The sequence below is a fragment of the Passer montanus genome, unplaced genomic scaffold (assembly GCF_014805655.1).
Source record: "Passer montanus isolate IOZ18808 unplaced genomic scaffold, ASM1480565v1 scaffold10, whole genome shotgun sequence".
Classification (NCBI taxonomy): domain Eukaryota; kingdom Metazoa; phylum Chordata; class Aves; order Passeriformes; family Passeridae; genus Passer; species Passer montanus.
Window position 1 is genome coordinate 24193848 of NW_024356505.1, and position 14296 is coordinate 24208143.

At 38.5% G+C, this 14296-nt stretch overlaps 1 protein-coding gene across 4 annotated transcripts in view; it reads right to left on the reverse strand.

Moving 5' to 3' along the window:
* Positions 1-3044: 3044 nt before the first annotated feature.
* Positions 3045-14296, reverse strand: part of ST8SIA6 (ST8 alpha-N-acetyl-neuraminide alpha-2,8-sialyltransferase 6) — a 37998-nt gene continuing 26746 nt past the window's right edge. For all 4 annotated transcript variants that reach the window (XM_039710444.1, XM_039710426.1, XM_039710435.1 and 1 more), the window contains 4 exons: positions 12125-12237; positions 10864-10956; positions 7495-7967; positions 3045-3395 (listed from right to left, as the gene is read on the reverse strand). In XM_039710444.1, coding sequence (XP_039566378.1) covers positions 7499-7967; positions 10864-10956; positions 12125-12237 — 675 coding nt within the window. In that variant the 3' untranslated portion in view covers positions 3045-3395; positions 7495-7498. The remainder of the gene's footprint in view (positions 3396-7494; positions 7968-10863; positions 10957-12124; positions 12238-14296) is intronic.

Here is a 14296-nt window from a genome sequence, read left to right on the forward strand (position 1 = left end):
CAATGTCTGCCCCCTGCAGAGTGACGTGGATGAAACTAACATCTCCTACTAACTTCATGTCTGGAGCAAGGCCTGAGGATCTTAATCTAAAGTTTAACAGTGTATATTTTTATTCTATGGAGAGTTAGTAGCATTTGTAGGAGAGGGTAGGAAAGATCTACAATTCCTTCAAGCATTTCTTCTCACCCCTGTGGTCCACATAAATCACTGAGAGCCCTGAGAGTGTGGCAGATCAGGTCTTCAAGTCATTGGCAAGTTTAAACTTTGCATAAACAGTGCTAAAATCAGTGGCTGTCCATACTACAGAAATTTCCATTTGCTCTAAATTGTGAGTGCGTGGCAGATCAGGTCTTCAAGTTTAAACTTTGGCAAGTTTAAACTTTGCATAAACAGTGCTAAAATCAGTGGCTGTCCATACTACAGAAATTTCCATTTGCTCTAAATTGTGAGTGCTATATCACATCCCTTCAGTTAAGACCTCTTTTCATCAAGGAAGCCAGAACAGATTTCCTTTTTTTGGCTAAACGTCTCTTAAAACACATTCTGATGATCTTTCCGGTAATGCTAACACATGTTTTCTTCAAATAATGTAGCTGCACAGAAATAGTTCTGATACACAGTAACTCCAGTTCTTTGTGGTGTGTCACGGCGCACTGTTTACATTTATTCACTGCGACAGTGCCACATTAAACTAACTAACAAATGCTTTTGAAAAAAGTTGCTGCAAATAAATTTAATTTTCTCCTCTCCCCATCATCTACTTCACACAACCAGGTTTTGCCCCTTTACTCAGGCTGAGTAGTTAATTGAATTTAGTCTGAGCAAAGAATGATCTTGCATTATCTCTATGTGCACACAGCGCACTTGCAATTGTTCTGGATACTGTGTAAGAACCTGCAAGACATATATGAATTTTCCCCAAGACAAACCATGTAGCTGCTACACAGCCAAGATCACCTCACTGCTCTACACTAGACTGGAGTAAGTCACAGTCCTAACATGAACACAGGTGTGCCTCTGTCTGCCTGGATTAATGCAGCAGGGTTGTCCTCAACCTCAGCTGTTTGCATCACTCAAAGGACAACTACATCACTTTGCACAGCTTCTATTAAAAGCACTCCATGTGAGTGATTTTTAGCAGAGGAGATGCTCTTTTGGGAGCAAATTTGTCTTTGATCTATAACTAGGATGTTGCAATAGGCAATCATCCATAACACTCATAATGTGGGTGTGGGTTCTTTCAGCAGCCAGCTCTCTGCACAAGAGCAGCAGATACTGTGGCCAGAAAATGGCAAAAATCTCTCAGCTGGGGAAGAAAAAAATGTGGTTTGTGATGTTGGAACTAGAACAGATCACAGTCAATCAAACCCCTGTGCTCCCTTTTCCATTTACCAGCTGGTAATGCAGATGGACTCATCAGCTCAATTCTGCTGTCTTTGTTTCTGTTAAAGACTCTACTGACATTCAGAGGTCAGCAGTAGTGGCATCAGTTATTGCCTCAAAGCACTGTGTATTTTTTACCCCTTTTTTCAAAAACGGACTTTATTGCTCATATTGCAGTCAGAATTTATGAACACTTCTGCTTGGGTAGGAGTAATACTGGATTCTGATACCATTATTTCTGGAAATGGATCCAGATGCTGACTGTGTTTCAATCAACAGACCTGTAACCATAATGATTGATTCTAATACTTCCAGGAGTGTTTGTGTGATTATAAAACTCCTGCAAGGTAAGCATTCAAATATTACAATACAGTAATGCTCTTATGAAGTATAAATTTAGAAGGCTTTTCTGAATCTTATTTCATAAGGTCCAATTCATTTAAGTGGGATTTTTTTTGCAGATATAATCCTCAAAGAGTGGAATACTGAATGCTCTTTAAATCAGTTGATTTGGGATTTAATGTTGCAGCAGCAAAAGGAATTTTACTAAACAAATTACCTGATAGTATCTGAGTGTAAAAGAAGGACACTCTATCTTTGAACTAACCATTCAAAGGACTCTCAAAAGAGTCATTGAAACTCTTATCAGAATCTGGTTATTACAATTTTTAAATTTTGTTTGCTTGCTTGGTTGGGTTTTGTTTTTTGTTTTGTTTTTTTTTTTCTCCAGTAGAACATATAAGCATGTAAGGAGTAATACCTAGGGTACAACTGCTTGTCAAAGCTTCTGTAAATGTTAAAGTAATTCTTCCCACTGGGCTGATATTTTACTTTCTCTCGCTGCAGGATGTTGCTCCATATGTGTTCTTGGACCATATGGAAACCTTAAAGAACTACACAGGTTATAAATTAGGGGAATATAGTCAGTTTTCTCATACATCCTGGTGTAGAAGAGCTTGGGGTTGATGGTAAGAGGAACATTCTTCTAATAATGCTTTGTGTAGTTTCACTGTCTGCAGTCCCATATGAATACAAGCTATACTACATGACAATAAATTGAATTATAGGCTTGGTACCCATCATTTTCCTAATGGAAATTGTATCTCATGTATGAGCCAAGACACAGAACTGGAATAGAAGAATGTGTGCAAAGTCATGCCCTACCAGGACCCTGGGGACTGTAGTATGGAACCAGGTTCACAGTCCTTATTTGGAGTTTAATGGGACCCTAGATTGGAACACAAGCAAGTAGAGTGGTTTATAAAAAACTGTAAAGCTCTGGTCTTTCATATACTTGTTCTCATAATTAACATCACTCATATGAGTGATCCCATTAAATCCACAGCATCATCTATTGCTCACAAAATGAAAGCCCATTAAATCCACAGCACTACTTACTGCCCACAGAATGAAAGCCCATAAACCACTTAACTACCTCTGACCTGAGGGATTTTCTCATCTGTGCACCCTGGGACAAACTAAGAATGACATGGCTCTGAATTAATTACTCCTCTGCAGCTCTTCTCATCACTTCTCTCATGTAGAAAAATGCCAGTATTTACAGGATGAAGTTTTTAATTGAAAACGTTCACTGCCAACTCATGCAGCCACCATACAGAGACTATTGCCTACACTATGTGATGTCAACAAAACCAGAGATCTTATGTCAAAACATTTTAATGATCCTCTAGAAGCAAAACATGATGAATGTCACATATTGCCACCATCCTGAGATTGTGCTTTGCTACCATTAAACCAGCAGTAAGGAGTAGAATTTTTCAGATAATGGTTACTTTGTATTTTAAAAAAGGATCACTCAAAATTTTTTAAATGTAGCAGTCACTGTGTGAAAAAAATCACTCCCTTTTCTCCCCAAGTGCAAAATATTTCTCTATTGTAGCATTATTGTAGAACTGTATTATATGCAGTTTAATGCTCACAAAATCACATCAGATCAAATCCAACACCGAACTGCTGAGATATACACAAATTGTCTCCTTAGGATCATCACCCTGAAAGTAAAACAATAAAATATGTTATTGGTATTTCTTGTTTAGTAGAAAAACCTGCTTGTTATACTTGAAATAAGCCAATAGTTTAGTCTTTGTATGCACTGCACCTTCTGCATCAGCTTTTCATCTGTATTTCAGGCTGTGAGTCTGTGAGATCTATTATACAGAATCACAGGCTCTCAGAATTTCCCTGGCTAAGCTGGAATGCTCGTGCCTGGTCTAACTTGAGCATCTGCTCTTTCTAAAGGAAGACTCCTTCGTTTGGAAACCCCCAGAATTGCTCACACTTATCCCAGCTGGTCCACATTCTTCAGGCTTCCTAAGCTAGCCAGTATCTTCATGGGGACACTTCCATTGCTAATTTGAATATGGATATGTTCTAAATTATATTATCTTACTCATATTTTGAAATCGCCAGAGATTGCAATTATTCCTTTTCCTCAACAGGATAGTTCTGCTGTGGAAAACAAACCCAAAACCCTCCTAGGTATATAAATACTTTTTCATTTGAATTGAAATCTAACAAAAATTGTCATTTGACTTAATCTATACTTTTCTATTCTGATAGATTTTAACTAAACCAGAAATAATTTGTCTCCACTTGTTTCATTACTGACATTATTCTTAACAGATAAATTTAATTCACTGAATGCATGGGCAAAGTGTGCTTAAAAGTTGTACTGCAGGTATTCTAAGGCATAAAACCCTTCTTTCAATATCTACTAACTTCACATTAGATAATATTTGCCCAAGTCAAGAACAGTCTGCAATATTGCTGCCTGACAGGAATCCAGAGGTGTCCTTACTTTAAAATGTGGTATCATTTTGTCCAAGGTAATTATAACTGAACTGTGGTTTAGTTCTTATTTCTCTAGCTGCACTGGGACACCACAAGCACAAAAGACTTTCAACAGAATTTAAGCTCATGTTGCCGTTATAAATAGGTTATGTGTAACAGTATTTATCAAGTACTTGGATTGCAACAAATTCCAAGATTGAAAAAATATCACATACTGACAGAGTTTGGAAAAAAATTTATTCTTTTTGATGTTAGCTGCTGAGAAGAAAGTAAGCAGGTTAGAGGATGCTGCTCTGGCAGCTCCAGCTTGAGTAGAGGGAGTCACTGCTGCTCTTTGTCAGAAATAGATCACATTTAATCATTTGGTTGGAGTTAAAAAACTCATACCTACTTTTTACTTTCCAGGTAAGATATGTAGGGGAGAGTTCAGTAGTTTTTACCTCCAAACCACCTGCACGCCTCTGCTCAAGCCCTCCTCCCTCAGTCCTTCTGCTCAGACAATTAAGCACTATTTTCTTCCCCAAGCTCAGAGTCTCAGTTTCATTCTTCCTTTGTCTGTTTTTATTGTGTTGACTGACTTCTCTGAGCAGATGCTTAAAGTTACTGCTTTGTATGTCAAAGCAACACATACTCATCTGCCCTGCTGTCTTTTCCTAGCAAACAGAAAACCTGATGGACTCTTGGTCAGACAAAATTTGCATTTTAACCAGGCTTCTGGGCAATCAAATTTATGCCAGTCTGATTAATTTATCATCTGACAATTTTTCTAATCACATTTTTTTTCTATTTTTAAATGTGAATTAGGTCATTTCCCCTCCTTGAACCTACATTTACTTGAAGCTAATGGCATGCGCTTATCAGGTTAAACCAATGAACAAATAAGACTTCCTTCAGCTGCACAGCAAAGATGATTTGGTAATCTAATGAAAAATAATAAAGATCATTAATTATATTTCAAGATTTTGCTGTTACTGCATTTTCTGCTTGACCATCTGTGATAGGTGGGCACTGACTTTAGTCACAACCTGTACATGTCTGTTGAACATAATCATAAAAGTACAGGAGAGGATATTAAGGTAAAAAAAAATTTCCACTGACAAGGATGGTGTTTAGGAGCAATATTACCAAAAATGATTCACTGGGATGCAAATACACTCTCCCTATAGGTGCTCCTAGCAGAGAAGCTTCCTTCACTTCTCATTTACAGCAGCAAACTTTTGTATCCCAGTAATGTGTGTGGGAGGTTCTGCCTGAGCCTTCTATGGGCACCCACTAGTGTAAGGAACCTACAGATACCCACTAAGAGGAAAGAATACAGAACATGGAGAAGAACATAAAATGGAAACTGAAAAGAGAAAGGATATTGTTGAATTTTTAGAAAAGGTTATCAGTAAAATATACTCATTATAGAATTTCAATTATCTCTAATAGTTGCTAATACTTGCAGAATGGTAGCTCATACTGAAAGCATTTATTTGGTTTTCTCTTTGTAAATATAAGTGCATATAGAGCAGCACAACTTATTCTTCCTGTGGTTTTTTTTTTTTTCCTTTACAGCTTATTTGGCAATTTTGGCCACAAGTGGTTTTCAGTCTGTCAAGCATGGACAGCATTTAATTAATACACATACAGATACTTAAACATTTTTGTGGCTTCTATCTTCTTCTCTCTAGAGTAAATATTTCTAAGGAGCTGGCTTTCATTTTCTTAGCTCATGTAGTTACTACAATTTAAATTACACAGTATGTCTCCAATGATTTATATTATAGGAATAACAAATACAATGGAAACTGCTGGATATAAAGAGCTTAGCCACTAAGAAAGAGTTATGTATTTGTTAACCTTTCCAATACGCTCCAACCTTTTACAAGCAAAAAATGAAAGTGCATATACATCCAGTTCAGTTCCTCCTAGGTAATCTCCTGCCATGGGCTAGGAGAATGGATTCACTATATGGATTCTAGATCCATTCTCACTGGTTTTGTATTATTTTAATAATCTGAAAGCCATTTATTTTTTTATTTCTTAAAAAAGCCCTTGTAACTGAATAAAATTCTGCCTTCCTGGTACTAACAATCTGCTATTTTAAAACTTAGCATTCTCTGATGATAAAGTAAGTGTGAACATATCTTTGACAACATGTTTTCTAAATATCAAAAAAGGATATTTTCAAATACATTTCAGAACCTAGCCAGAAGAAAAGTGCCTTTAGCTTTTAAGCTTGAAATTTCTGGTTTGAACAAGATGATGCTATTTATTTAACTTGAGTAATACAGTCATAAGACTACATCAGTCCAATTAAAGTATATAGTATACAATGGCAGTTCTACTGTACACTTCACTTAGTATTATATTAACTTGGACCCCGTGGAAAAATAGAGGTCTGTGAAAGGAGACTCTGACAACAGCATTGTGAGCTCAGGAATTTCTGAGTTAGCTTAAAAGATGCAGATGTATTTATACAAATTGGTTCTACTTTGTCAACAGGGTAAATCAAGATTGAAAACATGCAGAGAAATCTTTTCAAAGTCATCTCTGTGTGTACACAGTAAATTGGCTCAAGGTCAGAGGCCAGACTGTGCTGCATTTCTCTGAGGCAATACACAGAAGGTAGAGGTCCAAAGGGTTGGGACAGAGAGAACAGAGGGAAAAGGAATGACTCTTCATGCTATATTTGTAACTCCCAGATTCTGAGCTGCCTCTAGGTAAAATGCTCAGCAAGATCTGCTGTAGTGTATGGCAGCTCCCTCACTGCTGTCCACAAGCTGCTCTGCAGCCCTGGGCCATGAGCACACGCTGCTCAAGTCTTTACCCTTTAACAAGAGGCAAAGAGGCCAGAGATGCATGCTTCCCCTCATGGAACAATCCCCATCCTTACTCTGCTCTCTGTAAACACATGGAAAAGCTGGGCCAGGATTAGGTGTCTCCTGGAGATCACAGTGTGTGAATGCCTTTAGATTCTTAAAGGAGGCTGGTACCTGGGAACTGATACCAAACCAAGGCTGGCAGAGACATGTATCTGAGATAACGGACATGTATCTGACTGACTATGATTTATGGGGATAATTTGTACTTAGCTATGATCCCCTTCTAATATTCACAACTGGAAAACATTTCTCAACTCTGTGATTCATGTTTATTCAGAAGTATTCAATCTTTCACTTATTTGGAAATACTACTTTCATTGAGTAAGGTAGAAATGTCTCTCTAAGGAAGAACAGACTCACACTTTGTAAAACAAGTTTTCCCTTAGCACAGTAGTGAAATAAAGATACTTCATGTGGTAAGAATGGGACCTACCTTTTTAGTCCGATTCACATTTACCAAACTGCAACTTCAAAATGCCTTTGCCATGAAGCTCAAGGATCTGGTTATATTCTTTGGGCATTGCATGGAAACCTGGCTTAGGCAGCTGGTTGTCATAATAGTGGTGGCTGATTGGCATCTTCTCCATGGATTTTGAGAAAGGCCAGAAGCCATAGAGCTTCACATTCTCACACAGCTCAAGAGCAGCACTAGTGATCATAAAACCAGATGACAACCGGTAGGCCTTCACACCCTTAGTTCTCCAGAACTGGGCAAGACTTTTCAGATAAGTGGGGTGAAAAAATATTGCCCTTTGGGTTGCTTTGGACTCTTTCAGAGTGTGGTATACTTTAAAAGAAGTGGCTGTGTTGCTCCTGAAGGAAAATGCCGGCAGTAAAAGAAAAGCATCTCCATAGACTGCAATGTTTTCCAGAAATTCTGTCTTCTTTTCATTTAGCTTGTTGTACCTGCAAAGTACAAAATTTTAGGAATGGAATGTGGTATTCCTACATTACAGACCAGAACAGCACAACTGCACTTGCAAAGATGTTATGAACTCTGCTGTAGCAGTTCAGCCTGTCTACACTGCAAAATTATATCACCCTATTATATGTTGTCATATGTGCAGCTATGAAAATTTGGCTCTTGTATAATAAGAACACACTACATAGGACTGAACTGGCAACACAAGAGATACTGAAGCAGATCAAATTCACTGCTAATGAGACTAGGACTTCTCTATGTTTAGAGAATTTATCAATTCAAGAGATTAGGAAGAATGTAAAAAAATATTGTGCTCATATTTTCTCTGTTTAAAAATACATGCAGTAAAATATCTACTGTATGTATTTGTGAAGCGTGCTTCTCACATCAACAGGTATACTAAAATCTGTCTTCAAAATCTCTGTGTACCCTGTGTGAAAATCCAAGGATGCATGTGAGCAGTCTTGGAGTGTTAAAGATTAGTGTGTGCTCAAGTGCAGGATATACTTTTAAAATAGCTAAAAATACAGGCATCCCTGTTTATGTCCTTCAACTACAAAGGGAACACAAGGAGATTTATAAAGACTTAGAGCTCTAATTTCACAAATGACAAGGATTTATTCTCAGATGCTTTCAGTCACCAACAAAGAGTCTTAGTTCTCACCACTGCGTAATTCTGAGCTCCCAAATACTGACTAGTGAAATTCCCAAGTTATCTGAGAAGTGACGCAAACAAGGGGGTCACTCAACTCATGTCCTCTATAGATCTGAATTTCTGAATCACCTACACACAGGGAGCTTCCCCTCTTTTGGGACCCAAAGGACTGAGTCCTCTTTTGTAGGTAGTTGTCTATTTGAGCAGAGTATTTTCACCTTTTAAAGGCTATCAGAGTCCACTTTTTACAAACAACTCCAGCAGAAGCTGGACAAATTGGCTTCATTTCCCTTCACAACTTGAGCAGGTTCAAAACCTTTCATGCAGCACTTTGAAACAGAGAACAGCAGCCACTGCCATTTCCATTGAAAGCATTCATGGAAGAACTACCTCTTGCACAACTAGTGCAAGGAGTGATACACCTTTCTCAACCTGAAGGGGTTTAAACATACAGCTTCTATTCCCAGAAAAGTACCATTGCCACCAGACTCTGAAACAAAATGAAATAGAGGGACTCAGGCCCTCCTTTTGACCCTGAACCTATGTGCATGCAAGAGTCACACAGCCAAAACAAGCAAGAAATGCCTGTGCCTATGTCTAGGAAAAGTGGTTGAAGGGTGAATTTCTGGCCTCTGCTACCAGAATTTTCTCTGTTTTTACTCACTGTAAAATACTGAGCCTCCAGGACAGAATTCAAATCTCTACTCTTCCTTAGCTAGAAACCTGGATAATTCAACAGTGTCTCAATCTCCTTTCCAGCTCTACCACTGTAAGAAGTGTAGGCAGTTTAATTACGACACATAAGAGCTGTGCTTTTCTTCAAGAGAGTTCACCTGCATTTTACACCCTGACAAACACAGTTCAAAAGCTGATTAACCTTAACAATAATAACATCAGACTAAGCCAGTATGCAAACAAAGAATTAGAAATTACAGAGAATAATGCTGGAATAGGTCTTCTGAGAGAAGAAACAAACTTGGTTCTGCTAAATGGTACCAGGCTGCTTCCTCCTGCTTCTTCAAAAGCATTTACAGTTTTCTCTGAATATTTAAATAAATACTTTTTTAAACTCATAAGTCCTCTTGTACTCTCACTTAATCCTCCCACAGGTTTATCTCCCATTTTCTTCAGCGTAACTCTTATTAACCCTAGTGTGACTTGATTTGGTGAAAAAATGAGTACAGCTGTGGCAGAACACTTTGATTATACCCAGAAAAATTGTGGATCAGATCAGAAGTCACCAAGGATGCTGAGTCATTGGACAATTTCCCTTCCTCATATCCCTGTGCAGCCCCACTAACATCAATGAGCTAAATCTAGTTTTGGAAAAGCAATAATTCATTAAAGTCAAAAAGGTTTGGGTAAGCATTAACATAGTTAGTACTCATTGCAAAAAAATGAAGTTCTATCCTTGAATCAACGAAAAATGCCTGTTATTAATTTCTATGTACTCACTGTACCTTTTCCTTCTTCCTTTCAAGGAGAAAAAAAAAAAGCTTCGCCTTATGTTGTCTTTTTGACAATACAGTTATGACAGACAATAAAATACAGTGAGATTAGCAAGCAGTAAATAACATGGCACAGCAGTCCTTTTCATAGATAAGCTGCAGTTCCAGCCTGCTGAAGATGTCAGATTAGTCAGGCTGGCCTTATTAGATTTTCTTTTCATCAAGAAGGTGAAAAAACCCCCACCCCTGCTGAGAAAAAAGTGTGTGAGCAAGCAGCTTTCATACGAATTGAAAAAATGGATTACAGAAGCTGGGCCTCCATTCAGGAAACAGCCCTCATCAGAACAGCCTCCAAGCACATTACCTAGGAACACGTGCTCACAGTCCTGCTGATAGAGTCAGACACACATTTCCAGGCTTTCCTGATTTATGATTACAACTCCTTTCTAAATGCTTGGGGTCATGAGGGTCATGGAGGAAAAAGAAGAGGCTTGGGCTTACAATCACCAATTTTACTCTGCCATAAATTGCTGACTAGTATCAGCCAAGGTATCTTACTGATCTGGGTATTGCTGACTCCTTTATGCTACAAAAAAGGCCAAGCTTAGAAGATTTCCATTTAGATTAGTACATATTTTACATGGAAACTAAGGTTTAATGAAGTAATCTACCTGCACTGCTCTCTATGCTGGTATCCCACTGGATTTCCATGAAAATCTAAATCATGTCAAACAATTATACACCATTGCACAGAAACAGATTTGCAGTAGTACTCACTTCTGAGATATGATACTCGGATTAACAGTCACAAGGTTTGTTTTATTGCCAACATCTTTGCTAATGTTTCCTGTGGTTGGAGGGAGGTTACACCTGAAATTGAGACACATTTGCTTAAACAGATGTGCACCAGAAATGATTTACAGCTATTATTTGCAAATTCCTCTCTTGTGCAATGACACTTTCCCGTCAGCTCCCAGGGATGTCTAAGCACTTCACAAATATTAAATAAGGCTTACAGCATTTCTAGTGAAGATATTTAATCTACTGTACAGATGGTTAAAATAGGGCACAGAGAGCTCATTTTCATAAATCGTATCACAAACCAGGAGCACAGTCAAAGTCTCAGGAGTCTATGAATGCCCTATGCTGGCTGCTAGGAAATATTGCCCCTCTTGCCTAAACAATGCATTCCTGCTGAAAGTCTTCTACAGTGTCTTCTAACAACAGCATAACTTGCCCTATTGCAGAAACAGTGATTTCTGTAAAATGTAAAGAAAGCATTTTCTTAAATTCAGGCACTTAGTAAGTTTAGCATCACAGTACAGAGACTTCCCATTTTTCCCATTTTTATTAAAACAATTATCTAACTGGAAAGACTTTTTTTTTTTTTTAGCTTTTCAGAAGCTCAAATTTTAGGAAAGAATAAAAAAGGAAATGAAATCCAGCATGCTGTGTGATTGGACATCACTGAGGAAAGAACCCTCCCTCTGTTGCTCTGCTTCTTTGCATGAACTACAAACTGTGAGTCACATACTGAGAGAGTGGGCAAAATTACACTCTGAGTGTGCCTGGTTTTCTCACAGTCTATCCAGGGAGATTAAAAACACTACTTAAATAAATGCTTAATTTTTAATATGAGTAACAGATGTAACAAATATTGGGGCAACTGAGTAGCTACATAGGTGAGCCAAACTATGGCTAAGTAAACACTTTGTTAAACCAAAGATACACATGTGACATTTAAAACCAGTCTCCTAAAGGATGCTAAATGACCAGAAATATCAGGTTCTCAGATAATCACGTTTCACATCACTGCAAGGTGACTTAGCAATCACAGATTATACATTATCATCCAGCATGCTCTTTAATTAGAAAGCAGCATTCTGAAAACTACAAAGCAGAAGTATCCTCTAAAGAGGCAGAAATAACAAATTGTCTAGATTCTTCCTCATTGCTACAAACTGGCATTGGCACGCTTCCAATCCTGCCAAGTTTTTAGAATGTTGGACACACTTCAGGAAAATGAAGCAGGTCTTACCTAAACACAAAGTCAGAACTATCAATTTCAGCTCCACAGCTGGAATTTTTCAGAATGCCTCCATTTCCAACCACAGCACAGTTCTTGAAGGGATAGACTGAAAGAGGAGAGGACTGCAAACAAATAAAAAGATGCAGCAAATTCTTTGTAAGTGTTTTGATTGTTTCTTTGTGTCTATTTGCTCTTGCAGGTTTAAACTGGTAAATCCCAGTAAAAGCATTCACCATTTAGCGGACAGGATTGCCAAACCTGGACAGCCAAGAGCCAAAAGTAGGCACCAACAGACAGAGAACTGTTACCTCTGCTATCAGAACTTTGAGAGAATAATACTGGATTGTTAAAATTGGGTGCCTTTTAAATACACTTAACACTAAAACTATCAAGTAGTGGATTGCAACATAGACAAACTAAGGAACTAATTTATACTGAAGATAGTTTAAAGTTACCCATTTTCCTTTGCACTGTAACAGACTGGGGGTTGTCATACAGTAATTTACTTTCTCAGGTAATAGAAGGCAACTTTGTAAATTCTCCTCACTTTTGTCATCACGCAATTACATTTGAAGCAAAATACTGAATTTAGGGGAACCTGAAGATGCTGTAAACGATAATGATGTGCCCTGGCTTAACTCTTTGTGAAAGAATGTGAGGCCTCACAGAAGAGGTTACTGTTTCTGGCTGTTCACCCTCTCTGCTCCTCTTCTTGTTACAGCTTGCTGTCTTGCAGTGGGGAAGCTGAGTGGGAACTAAGTGCATCCACTTGAGAACCAGCACAGTTCACAACCTAGAAAATTAATGCAAATTGTTGGCTATTTAGGCTGACGTTAATATAGCTGGCTGCTATCCCAGTCTCAGAAACTTTTCATACATCTTGCTCAACATCTTGTGCTGTGGGAGCACTGACATTTATCAGAGGCCAACAGCTGGGATATTTTGAGTGCAGAAATTAAACACAGTTGTAAAAGTCAGTCAAAAACTTGCTTATGGAAAGCATTATCCTTCTTTCTTCTCTCATCAGCTTGCCCAAAGAGAAGCAAGAAGGGACACTGTTATGAACAAGGCAAAAAGTGTGGGGAACGTGGCAAACATCATATTTGCCTGGCAATATATTACAGAACAACATGTTCAAATATTTTGTTCAGTTCTGGAAGGATGGTAGAAGAACACAAAGGCCAGGCAACTCTGGCTGTCTTAACATGTATATGTGCATATAAAGCATACTACTTTTTCATTTCTCCAGCTTAAATTTGGAATTACTATATCCTCTAGCAATAAAGTCAGTAAAGACTGATTCACAGCAGTATTAGGAAGAACTGGGATGGTAGCTGGGATCTCACAAATTAAGAATGCCAGAGATAGGTAAGAGGGCTTCCATATGCCCTTAGCTTCAAGGAACCGAATACAAACTCTTTGTCTAGTCTCAAGATCTTGTATGTCTACTGTAATCCTGAGGTACAAAATCGGATTCCTTTTCTCATCCTGTGATTCTTGCTGCAAACACCCTCCCCCAGTGGGTAACTAAGCTAATGAAAGGGCTGGAAGGAATGTCCTATGAAGAGTGACTGAGGGCTTTGGACTTGTACAGTTTGGAGAAAAGAACAGATAATCTCATTGCTCTCTGAGGAAGGGAAGGGGAGAGGAAGGTGCTGATCCCTTCTCCACTGTATCCAGTGACAGGACACTCGGAATGGCTCCAAGCTGCACCAGGGGACATTTAATCTGCACATTAAGAAGCATCTTTTTACCAAGAGGATGGTCAGTTGCTGGAACAAGCTTCCTAGAGAAGCTGAGGTCCTCAGGTGTCAGTGTTTAAGAGGCATTTAGACCATGTCCTCAATAACTTGCTTTAACTTGGTCAGCCCTGAACTGATCAGGCAGTTGGACTATGTGATCATTGTGAATTCCTTCCAACTGAAATTTCTCTGTTCTACTCTATTATGTTCTGTGCTATTCTGTATCAGGTTTACCACCAAAATATCTTTCATAACTTACATGCCCAAGCCTGCACTGGAAATGGCATGGGCATATGAGGAATATGAAATGTTCTTCCAGATTGAAATGCCTTTAAAAAGGGACATGACAAAAGCAAGGCAAACATTTCCAGAGTATTTGCTCCTGAATTCAACTGGCTGCCAAGCCAGTGTTCTGTAGCAACTCTACCTCCAATCTATG